This window comes from Anabas testudineus, chromosome 4 (genome assembly GCF_900324465.2).
Source record: "Anabas testudineus chromosome 4, fAnaTes1.2, whole genome shotgun sequence".
Lineage (NCBI taxonomy): Eukaryota > Metazoa > Chordata > Actinopteri > Anabantiformes > Anabantidae > Anabas > Anabas testudineus.
The window spans coordinates 11,457,668-11,469,910 of NC_046613.1; the positions used below are offsets into that span (position 1 = coordinate 11,457,668).

The 12,243-nt window shown below is 43.4% G+C and overlaps 1 protein-coding gene across 1 annotated transcript; it reads right to left on the reverse strand.

Annotated features, from left to right (window-relative positions):
• Nucleotides 1-250: 250 nt before the first annotated feature.
• On the reverse strand, nucleotides 251-11,262 carry ankrd24 (ankyrin repeat domain 24). The gene is made up of 22 exons (XM_026346041.1): nucleotides 11,227-11,262; nucleotides 9,406-9,536; nucleotides 8,963-9,051; nucleotides 8,802-8,866; nucleotides 8,647-8,704; nucleotides 8,434-8,504; nucleotides 7,714-7,820; nucleotides 7,335-7,507; nucleotides 6,837-6,859; nucleotides 6,523-6,615; nucleotides 6,276-6,392; nucleotides 6,045-6,164; nucleotides 5,789-5,918; nucleotides 5,449-5,627; nucleotides 4,718-4,881; nucleotides 3,377-4,170; nucleotides 2,939-3,255; nucleotides 2,545-2,778; nucleotides 1,426-1,602; nucleotides 1,181-1,345; nucleotides 1,011-1,076; nucleotides 251-602 (listed from the first exon to the last, which is right to left on the reverse strand). The coding sequence occupies exons 1-22, from the start codon at nucleotides 11,260-11,262 to the stop codon at nucleotides 534-536; spliced, it is 3,378 nt and encodes a 1,125-aa protein (XP_026201826.1). The 3' UTR covers nucleotides 251-533.
• Nucleotides 11,263-12,243: the final 981 nt, after the last annotated feature.

Genomic DNA, 12,243 nt, shown 5'->3' on the forward strand with positions numbered 1-12,243 from the left:
TCCCATCTGCTAACATGTGTAGCAACTGAACACTGAACCGAGCTGTTCAAATTCTCTGAGCACTACGCCACAGCCGAATTAAGACTTCACATTTCTATCATCTAAAAATAGATGGGGAGTGTAGGAGCTGTGGCTTTGAAAAGCTATTGTGTATCTGTCAACAATGTCATTTACAAAGAACAGGATCAGCAGGCAAGGAATTTGTTTCTGTTTTTATTATAACAATACCATACAAAATCATCTAGTTTGTCACACAGTCGGAGCACCTGATCTATCTTTTAAACTACTGCTCCGTATTTACTTTCTGCTTCCATAAACCCCTGACATGTAATGAAGGCACTCCACAGCTGTATCCTTTGACTGCCTGGAAGTCAGTCAAACATGAATGATGTTGCTTAGATTACTGTATTGACGCATGCAGCTATGTCTGACAGTTGAATTTGGCTTTCTAGAAGATATCTCACTGACTCTGGTCCTACAGGTTGATGTACTGGAGTCTGGATCTGTAGTGAGACTGGCAGATGTTGTAATGTTCAGTGTCCCTGCTGTGTCATCCTCAGGATCTGGAGTAGCAGACCTTGCACTTCTTCATCCATACGGCCCTGTCAAGGTAACATTAGTAGATATTTGTTGATATTCTGTTCATCTGAAATATTTGTATGGTGTTTTCTGCAGCTGAAGAAAAAAAAATTAACAAAAAAATTAAAATCAACATTACAAAAGAAAAACATGTGTAGACTGTTAGAGGTGGAACATGACAAAAGTGATGGGACAAGAGAGTGAGTCAAACTCCTTGTCGCTGCTCCTCTTCTGAAATTTCATCTGCATTGTCTGGTAAACAGAGATGGTGGACAGATCGTTCTACTCTTTACTGTCAGCACCACAAAGCAGAATAAACTCGAAGCCAAGACAGCAGGATAAAGCAAAGTGTATACATACATATATACATCTCATCAAAAGGATTTAAGCCTTACTCTGTGCTCTGGTGTGTATGTGTGCATTTAACTGACCTGTACGGCTGCTAATAAATGGGAACGGTATATAGCCACCACCTGTTTGTGCTTTCTCTCCCAGTCCTGCAAAACAACCACAGACAGTTTAGCTGTCAAGTGTGTGTTTCTTTACAATCTCTGGTGATGTATACATGATGATTTTTCCCCAGTGTGTGTTCTCTCCCCACCTGAAGCTGCTGGTTTAGTATAGAGATCCTGTTCTGCAGTGCCATTTGCTGTCCAGGGTTACCATGATGGGTGGATGAGGAGGATGTGGAGGTGATGCCAAGAGGCGGTGACAGAGCTCCTAGGGCCTCCTTTAGCCGGAACACCTCCTTGGACAGCTCTGTTATCTGCCCAAAAACAGACACGTCAGTCTGACCACTGCCCAGGTGCCTCAACTGCAGTGCAAACTGAATGCCTCATTACTCACCTTGCGGTCCTTCTCCTTGACCAGGCCTTGGGAGTCCTGGATTTCCTTGTGGAGTTCCTGGATGTGACTGGACTGGGCCTGCAATTCGGCTAGCTGCTGCTGCACTCTGGCCAGCTGAGACTCTGCAACCTGCCGCTCACTCTTGTTAAAGAGGGCCTCCCTCTGCACCTGGAACACCTATACCAGTAAAACCATCATTGGCACCCTGTTACAGTACGACTGTACTGCATCTGGTAATGTCTCCTTTCCGGATACTGGAAACATTTTTCTATCTACAAATGATAAACAGCTATATACAGACAAATACACACTTACACACACACACTAGCTCACCATGACTGCTTTTATATATAATTTCTATAAGTATATCTCGTGCCATTCTTTGTCTTATCCCAATCACACATCATTGACTTATTGCTCTGACCGTTCTCTGTTTAAAGTTAAAATGTATCTGTCTAAATCTATATTCCCACAACTATTGTTGTCTTGAGTTGTTGCTCACGGGAATTTCCAGTTTCCCTTGGTAACAGTATTCTCTTTGATCTTTATACACCCACACTGATGTGCACATAATGCAGCAAAGCAGGCTACAGGAAATCGTGAAGGATTTGGTTTTTGTAACATGTTCAACTGTGTATTTGTTTCAGGGAAGTTTGACTTTGGAAAGATTCTGCATCAGAAACCCAAATAAATTTACAAGATAGTGTGTGTAAAGTGCAAGTGAGCACCCACCAAATGCCAAAGCCATGTTTTTGTAGTACAATGCCCTCCACTTTTAGCAACAGTTAGTTTGTGAAATACAGAAGCCAATTGCCAAGAATCATTATCTGTCAGAAAAAGTTCAATCACAGAGGCAATTACCTAGTTTGAAAAGTCCTTCCAGGGCCTATAGCGTACACACAATACAACTTCTGTGCATTAGAATGCACATATACAAAGGGATCAATGAAACAGAGGGAGACAGTGAATAGAGAAAGTAATATACATATGAATAATGTAGAGGCAGGAAAGAGGCCTGCATGGAACATGGCTCACTTTGTTGTAGACATAAGAACATCTAATCTGGCTTTAGATAAGCATCAAGAAGGACTGTAGAAAACAGAAAAGGCAGAAACACACCTCCGTGCAGGTCTTCTCGTGTTTGCGTGTGAGGTCATTGAAACGAGCTGTGATGGCATTGATCTCAGCCTGCAAAGACAGCCGCAAGGCCTCATGGTCCTCTTTGGAGATTAATCCCTGCTCTGCAGCCTTCTGGGACTTGAGCTCTCTCAGCTCCATCTCCTTCTCAGTCAGGGCATCCTGAGCTGCTGCTGCACTGCTCTCACTGGCCTGCAGAGAGTGCTGAAGCTCTGCCTGTGAGGCAAGAATCACAGACAAGCTGATGAGCTGATGGTAACAGGCCAGTCCCTCTCCTCAGACTCTATTCCCCTGCCACCAATATTTAGGTTTCTAAAAGTGCCCTGCTTCTATTTTGATCATTCTTATGAAATGATTTGTGAATTTTCCTGCTGACCTTAATTTTCTCATGCTCCTCTTTGGGAACGGCATCCTGCATGGTCTGCAGTTTGGCCTCTAGTGTGGCAGCCTGCTCCTCAGCCTCGCTACGGAGCTTCTTCTCCTCCTGGAGTTCCTGCAGTGTCTGAGCTAGCTGTTCTGACACGGCAGAAAGTGCTTCCTTGTGTTTTGAGAGTGGCACTGCATCTTTCAGCTGCAGGGCGTCCTGTGCGCGACCCTCCCGCTCAGCACACAAACAATCCAGAGCCTGGGCTGCTTCCTGTCTTGCCACTTCCAGTTCTTCTCTCACTGCTGCCAGGGAGCGTCTGGAGTGCTCTGATTGGACAGATGCATGAACAATCACAAAGCTGACAGAAAAGAAGTTAAAGTGAAGAATTTTCTATTCTATTGTGTTGACCCCAAAAATGATCTATTAGAAAAAGACAACAGCACACACCAGACATAACTGAGGGCTCTGAGCTCTCCGAGTGCTCCTCCTCTTCTTCCTCCTCGTCATCATCTCCCCGCGGAGGAGGCCTCAGTCGCTCAAGCTCCAGGAGAGAATCGTTGAGCCTTCTGGCCACATCCGCCCTCTCCCTGGCCAGCTGCTCACACTGGAGCCCCAGAGTCACCTGCACCTCCTCCAACTCCGTGCGGGGTACACATTTCCTCAGCTCCCCCTCTAGCTCACCCAAACGCTCCTGAAGGCGACGCACCTGATCTCCATCTCCCGCCACTCCACCCTCTTTCTCTGACGTCTTGCTCTCTGCCAGGGCTGCTTCCAACTCAACCACTTTATCACGCAGGGACTTCACAGTTTCAGTCTCTTCTCTTTCTTTGTCTTTGTCCCCTTTTTCTGTCATAGACTCCTTCTGGACTAGCGCAGCCTGGAGTTCCTCTACTTTCTCTGTCAGCTGTTTGATTGTGTCACTTTCCTGGCCGCTCTGACCCCCTTCATCGCCCTGTCTCTTAGCAAGCTCCTCCTCTAGCTCCGCCACCCTTGCTCTCAGCTGTTGTGCCTCCTGGCTCAGACCCTCCTCTGCAGCCCCAGACTGACCTTCACTCCCAGCACCTGCTGTGACAGTATCCCCTTCACTACACTCCACAGAAAGCACACCAAGGCGCATCTGATCCTTTAACTCCTCAAGTTCAGACTGGGAGGAAGCCAACTGCTCCTCCAGCCCACGCAACTTCTCCTTCAGAGCCTCCACACTCTCTGCATCCACTCCGGCTTCCCGAGACCCGTTACCTCTATAAAACAAGAGAAGTACTACTAATCATTTAAGCACTGCAAAATGTAATTGAATAAATCAGTCACATCAGTGAAACAAAAGATGTTTAGTATGATACTAGTCCACAACTAATAATTACATGGTATAACAATTTGTCAATTATTCTTTTTCATTTAATCAAGTAATTATAGTGTTTTATATTTTAGGAAATTATGAAAAATGTCTATGAAAATTGTCTAAAGTTAGAAAACAGAATCACAATTTCCTTTAAAAGAGAAGGAAGAACCCAACAAATGATGTCATGAGTACACATTTTTCACCTAAGCCTCTTCAGCCTCCAGCGTGCTGCAGGAAAAACGTAAATGCTCAGCACTTTTAAAAACGGCCCTGGTGGAGCAACCAGATACTGCTGAGGCTTTGGAACTGATATCAGCAAAGGTGTGCGCATCCGAGAATAAAGATCTGATTTAATAATGGGTAGTTGGGGTGTATATAAACCACGCAGGTTATTTCTGCTTGCTAGGAGTGAATCCGTTTAAATGAATGAATAAATGAATCAATCTTACTGCTCCTCAGCCATGCTGGAGGCCTCAGCTGAAGCCTGGGCATGAGAAAGGCGCTCCTGAAGAGCTTCAAACTCCTTCCTTAGGGTCTCATATTGAGCCAAGGGGACAGAGTCTGTGCTGGACATTTGCATGTCTGTGTCATCCTTCTCATACATCTCCATCATCTGTGCACAAAAGAGAGAAAATTAGGGAGGTGGTCATTTTTCAGAAATTATTTTTGGAAACAGAATAGCATTGTTAGGCTCATATATCTAGGTGAGTAATAAGGTCTCCAAGAGTGTCTCACAACACAACTGAGCCAGTTAGTGGACAATGTCTATAAAATGTCCCATGTGTTCATTTGATGTTGTGTTGTTATATTTAGACATGTGTGAACACAACTGCCTTGGCGCATAAATGCGGCATCATAAAGTTTAAGAGGTCATGAGTAATGATCCAGTCAGACACTCCACCTTCTGCTGTGGAGAACCATTTAATAATCACTTCACTTTCAGTAAAGGGTCCTTGGAGTCTCTCTGTGTGTGAATGTGTTTGTGTGTAAGTGTCCGTGGGTCTGAGGGGGAGAAAAAAAAGAGAGAGAAAGGAAAAGAAAGATGTGCTGTAATGTGGAACATATTAGCTGAATGCATATGTGTTTCCACACATGTGTGAGTCGTGCGCTTTTATTGTGTATTGTGTATTATAATGTCATTAGGTATGAGTTTGTACATTTGTTCTCTGGTTGACCTTACCTGCACTTTCAGAACAAGTTCAGAGTTTTGTGAGGTAAGTTCTTCTATTTGTTTGCGCAGCTCAGCAACAATTCCTGGGTCTGCAGGGGCAGGAGACGGGCCGACTGAGTCAGTGTCCGCTTGAGAATTTACCTCATCTTGAGCAGAAGAGGCTCTGGAGCGCTTGGAGAGCAGCTTCTCTAGAAAGAAGGTTCAAGAGAAACCAAAATCGAAATCAAACAACATACTTCCTGATATACTAGACTCAGGAATGTCCATGTGGTACAGCAGAGGCACATACAGAAAACATGCATGCACTCTGCCATGGCATTGGAAGTGGATGTAGACACAAATTGCAAACCTGGGAAGTCCAACATTTCATCCATGTCTTCAGAGTCACTGGCCCCAATTAAGTGCCCTCCCTTCAGCTCCTCAAGCAGCTTGTCCCTCTCTGCCTCGGCTTCCTCTAGATGTTGCTTTAGCTGGGACAACTACCATGCACACACAAATACGCATAAGCACATAATGTCTCTGAGTAATCCTCCATTTCTATAGATGTTAACTGAAATTATGAAACATTATTAACTGAGGAATTTGTGACGCCTGCTGTGTAGTACCTCCTCCAAGGCAGACAGAGCACTCTGGTGTTGCTGCTCCAAGGATTTGATCTTCTGGAGCAGACGGCCTCTCTCTAAACGGAGCCGTCTTATCTCCTCAAACACCTCCTCATCCTCCGCCTTACACAGACAACCGCATGAAAATATTAAAACTTAATAAAACTTGCATTTTATGTACTATGAATAAACATTAACTATGACTAAACAGAAAAGAACATTCGCAGTGCTAACCTGGGCTGGCTGTTGCGTTTCTGAAGGCTGCGGAGAGGGAGCAGGAGATTGGGAGTGGGCCTCAGGGGACTGGGAAGCTGGAGCAAGACTGCGGGGCTGTGGAGATGGCGGCAACCCCTGTATCTTTGTTGTGGGAAAACAGAAACACATAAAATGAATGACAGTTCACTTTTACTGGAACTCAGCAACTTGACACTAATGGAGGTTTAAAACGTGTTTTCCATCTAATCTAATCTTCTTACAGTACCTGGAGAGGAGAGCGCGGTGGTGGAGGAGCTTTCCGTTTGCGGGGGGTAGTCCCCCCTTGCAATGAGGAGGCGCCTGAGGGGACTTGTGGGGGCTGTATGAGGATAGGAGGGGGATCACAGACAACTTAAAACAAAAGGAAACTAAGATAAGATGAAGGGTCAGCAACAAAGGGGAAAGCAAGCCAACAGAAAGAAAAGCAGCACTCAAAAGCAATGACCTCATATTGGAAAACATGCACAATATGATCAGCCAAAGTGGGTCATGATCTCACTGATGGAGGGAATGATGCAGTACACAGCTATGCAACATTACCTCCTCGCCTGCGCCCTCAGAAGCTATGTATGCACAAGGAAAAGACACACACAGCAAGATACATTAGCAATGAGTACAGCAATGAGTTTCAGCAAACGCCTCGAGGTACAAAGACACACACCACTCGCTTTACTGACATATATCATGTAGTAAATCCTCCAAATCTCCAATTATTGAATAAATAGATGGTCATGCATGTGCTCACTAGATTCCCACATCTGTTTTCTATATATAACCAATGTCTTTGTTGGAACAAAAAGCCTTTCATCTCTTAAGATAAAAATGCTTCTCAATTACAGCCAGATGTCCTGATGATCCACTTCCTCCTATTACCATGATTTCCTGGGTGAGCACAGCTGTAAACAGAAGTCATAAACTGGGCCTGATGGTATGTGGATCGTTCCTTTGTGCAGTCATGAGCTGTTTCACTGATTCCACTTGATTTAACAGATCTAACTAAGCTTAACTTAGGGCAATTGAATCTATCTCACGCTGTACCTGGAAGTGCTCCATCCTGCAACATCTGTATGATGCGTCGGTTGCCTGTGGTTGCACTGTAATCGGTGGCCTTGTGACCAAGGGCATCAACCAGTTGCGTGTTGGCTCCTCCTCTCAGCAGAGCCTCTACTGTTTCAACGCTGTCACTCTCACAGGCTATCATCAGTGCAGATCTGCAGTTAACAAACTTTATCACAGTTTACTGTAGCCGAAAAATGCTAAATAAATTACCTTGAGCAAACTCATTATACGTAACTACAAAGTAGTGTTGTATCACATACTGTTTTAGAACTGTGTATGATGCATATTTATGCAAAACTCTCAATCAATTATTGGAAAGCATATATATCTTAAAGTATAAGACAGTAGTTTCCAGTACCTTCCCTGGTTGTCCTGTATGTTTGCGTTGGCACCTCGTCCCAACATAAACACACAAAGCTCCACTCTGCTCATCTGGGCTGCTAAGATCAGAGGGGTGGCCCCATCCTGAAAGACATTAACATCCAACACTGAGAGAATATAACATACAGTGGCTGAATTTCATGGCTTTCTGCATTAATTTGTCATTAAATGTATCAAGAGTACAGACACATACAATGTTCTTAAAGTAATAACATTTCTTTATTGAGAACAACCATAAAAACCTTACAGTGTGAGGGGAAAAAGTATGTGAACCCTCTGAATAATCACCTCATAAAAGCTAATTGGAGTCAGGTGTTAGCATAAGTTAAAAATAAGTTAAAATTAGTTTGAAGGTGTGGAGTAGAGCTACATCCACTGACAAAAAAACTCTAACTTCTTGAGTTTGCTCCACGCAAGAAGAAGATGCTTCAGAGGATATATAATTAGGAATTATTGATTTACATAAAGTGAAAGAGTAAATTGACTTACAATAAAGGTCTGAAAGATCAGATTTTATTTAGGCACATCATATTTGTTAATACTCTTGACTTAGATGAAGATCAGATCACGTTTTATGACAAATTCATGCAGAAAACCAAGAAATTGCAAACTAATATTAACTACTAATACTTTTTTCTTTTTGCACACAAGTCAAACAAAACCAGGAAACCCTTTGTTAAGACAATCTTCAACTTACACTGTCCTGGACATCCAGATTGGCTTTAAAGTCCCACAGGATTTCAGTGCAGGATAAACAACCACTGACTGCTGCATGAAGTAATTAGAATTGTTTTACACATACAGTGTTTCAAAACGTTAACTTTTAATACCTCTGAATATTGTTTGGTGGGATCTGTAAAATAAATTTGTTTGATGCGAACTGTAAGTGAACTTGCTCGTCAACTGTTACCCGCATGATGAAGCGGTGTCCTATCAATGCTGTCGGTACAATCTACTGCCAATCTCTCCTGTGTGGGAAAATAGAAATAACAGCAAATTAGTAAAATACGGTAGTTAGTGCTATATGTATTAGGTTAATTAGACCATGGTGTCATTGTGTTGTACCTGCAAGAGTCTCTTTAAGCATTCTGGGTGACCATTTTTGGCTGCAAGGTGAAGGGCACTAAAGCCTGCAGTAAGGTATTTAACATTTATAAACAATCCATGGCACATACAATTCAATGGAACACTAAACTTCTATTTTACTTCATGATAAAGTACCGTACCAGCACCATCAAGGGCATTGAGATCAGCTCCATGAGAGATGATGACCTCCAGACAGTCTAGCCGCCCTTGGGATGCACAGAGGTGGAACCTGTCAGAAGGACGACGGACATTGAATCTGAGTAGATATGAGAGTCAGTTTCCACTGAAAATGTTTTACAGAGTGGTTCCACTTTATCTCTTGTTTCTCTCTAGTTTTAGTTCTAGAGAAAGAACTAAATTCATAACAAAACACTTTGTTGAAATCAAGGATATTTACATTTCTTTTATTGTCCATTGTAAATATTCTGTGGTTATGGCCTTTAATGAAAACTTGCACTGTACAAGAAACTACAGTATATACCCAGCACTACCATCAACGTGACTTTAGGAATGAAAACAACTGCTTGTAATATATGAAATATTTTAAGAAGCTACAATGAGTACATTTAGGTCGTGAACTTACGCTGACTTCCCCTCAGCATCCAGCTTGGTGGGACAGAGACCTTTCTTGACGATGAGAGCGGAGACTTTGTCTGGTTCGTTCTGCTCCACAGCCTGCAGGAGCCTCTCATCACTCTTACACCAGTCCTGACTCTGAGGGGGCAGGCCAGACATGCAGACATCACTTTGTACTGACCTAACAGAAACTGGCACCGCTCTCGCTGCATATCTCATAACATATAAGACATGTTTTTGCCTGACACCATTGACAAAATATGGGATACCAGTTTAACAAGTTACATAAAACTAATTCTAAGACAGAAATATAATTTCAAACGATTTAAACTAATGCATTTTCTTCTCTATCCCTGTGACTAGTTGATATAGAAAAAGAAACCTACTGGCAGTGGCAGCAGGCTCAGACAAGGACAGAACCGCTTCATCAGGCTAAAAACAGGCTGCTGAGGATCCATACGTGCAGCAGGGCGTCACACTGTTAACTAACTACACTGTTCGAGCAGCCGCTGTGTGTCCTGAGTGACAACACACACTACCGCCTGACTACATAACAAACATACAGACTCATACAGTGTACAGAAGTTTCCAGCAGCTAGAGGTCACAGCAGCATCACAGCAGAGATACACATGTCAGAAATTGTATGCTATAGTCCCAATCACAGCATGGAGGAAAAAGAACAGCCACAGAAACTCTGGCACTGGCAGTAACCCTGCTATTCACTGTCTATGCTCCCTGCGTAGTTCTTCCCCGTCCGCATCCACAACAGCAGCCTCTCGTCCTGTCCCAGCTGCTAGCCAGGACACAGCCACTGTAACCACCGCACCTCTCACACACAAGCACACACTCTGCAACCTCGTTCCTTTCTTTGCTGTCCTCCTTTCTCTAACCTAATTATTTCTGTGCCGCCATTTCCTTTGCAGCAGCCTTCCTCTATTTCTCCATGAGTTTTTGTCAGGTCCTGCACGGTACCCCCCCTGGCAGCGTCATAGATCTCTGTTCCTCTGCAGTTACTCAGCGGGGCCTGGGTGATGTGAGGACTCAGCAAAAAGAGAAACAGTCTGAATATGCTGCACCTAAAGCTGCTGCTTAGGATAATTATTTACAGGAAAGAGGGGACATAATGACGCCCATGGACCTGTCTACTTATCTACACTGTAACTATTAAGTAAAACCTGCTTATCAGCCTTATACAAGAACAGCATTGTCACCATTATAGTGGCATGAAGCCCAAAATAACAAGATGGTTCAAATTTCCATATGATGTCTTACATTAACAGGAAAAACATAACCAGTGTCTAAATGCCTAGTTTGTCTACTTAAACAAGTGCCTCAAGGTTACAAGGGTGCAAGGTTGGATGGCAGGAAGCAACAAGCAAAAGTGTAGACAAAAAAGTCTATTTAGAAAAATACAGTTTGTCACAGTGCTGAATTAACACACATACATAAACACACCAAGTCCTTCATAATTACTTAGAGGCGACCACGGGAAAGTAAAAATTCTTGTGTGTGTATGTGTGTGTGTATGTGCGCAAGTACATGTGAATAATTGAAGGCTACCTGAGATCTCTGGTTATGGCAGCAGTCTGGAGACAGTGCTGCTCTCCTGCTGCTGCGTGGTGACACTGTATCCCAGTGCCCCCCATACACACACAGAACACAAAGAGCAACCTATAATGTAGAGCGACCGAGCGTGTGTGATATTAGGTTAAAACACAGCTTGTTTGGCTTACATCTCTAAATAGCCTGTTGGTGGACTACTTTTTTTTTTTTTTTTGATACACCCAGCTGGGAAGCCCTGTGCACCTCACAACAGATGGCTCTTACCTCGTTCTTTTTAAACTTCGCCTTCAGACTTTTCATAGTGGCTTGGTCAACTCTGTCTCCACAGGAACAATGAAATAAAAAAAGACAGACCAAATTAACAAAGTTAGTGTTATTATAAGTTGCAGCTTTTGTGATGTGTCTCAATGGGTTTTTTTTTATTTTTTTATCCAGAAACACAGCAACATTTAGGTGTACCAAACGTTTTATGGATGTAATTGGACACAAACACTAAAAGCTAGAAAGATATACGTGTAAATTGTCCTGGTAGTGAAACGTGCAGCCTACCTGTGCAGGACAGTCCTGTTCCAGGTGAGTGTTTCCTCAGTCCTACTGGCTGCTCACAGCAAAACACTGAAGTCACTGCTGCCTGGTCGACAGCAGGAACGCGCCCGCCCTCATCGCAAATCAACCAATCAGCAATGCGCAAAATGCCGGATCAGCATTTGATTGGCGGTGATGGATGGCACATTGTGTCTCTGACGCGCTGCACAGACAGCGCGACGAGGAGCACTTCAGTGTTGTTTACTGTTTAACAGCCTGCTGAAAACTGACCGGGTACAACAAACCTCAGCTTTAGGACTTCCTCTGCCTCATAGTTCAACACGCTCAGGTTTGTGGGGAAGTTTATTAGAATTTAGCAACAATGGAGGAGCTGAACCCGGAGACCCACTGACCTGTCCTGTTAAGATAATGTGAGGTGAGTGAAGGTTCTCGGTCGTGAATGGATATAAATTAGTCTATTTTTATAAACCATCATGAGAGAGTTTAAAGAGACCAGGCTCCGATGTTTCACATGCAGTACACAGGTGCTACCAGACGATGGCAGTAAAGGCCAAGGCAGGTTAAACTATGGAAATCAATTATACCTACAGTTGTTTATCCAGCCTGTTAATTCAGACCCAACACTCATGATCATATTCATAAATTACTGTCGTTGAAAGTTAAGTTTGTTCATGTGCGTCAGGTTCTACATGGATGAAACCTCTACAGAAAGAGCACGGTGCTTGTGTACCTTTT

What these genes read in the sequence shown, in the direction of transcription:
- ankrd24 (XM_026346041.1), bottom strand. Translation starts at nt 11,262, where the DNA reads ATGAAAAGTCTGAAGGCGAAGTTTAAAAAGAACGAG. An exon ending in CAATGCCCTTGATGGTGCTG is followed by an intron (nt 8,867 to 8,962) that starts GTACGGTACTTT and finishes ACCTTACTGCAG; the next exon opens with GCTTTAGTGCCCTTCACCTT. An exon ending in GCAGGATGGAGCACTTCCAG is followed by an intron (nt 6,860 to 7,334) that starts GTACAGCGTGAG and finishes GTGCATACATAG; the next exon opens with CTTCTGAGGGCGCAGGCGAG.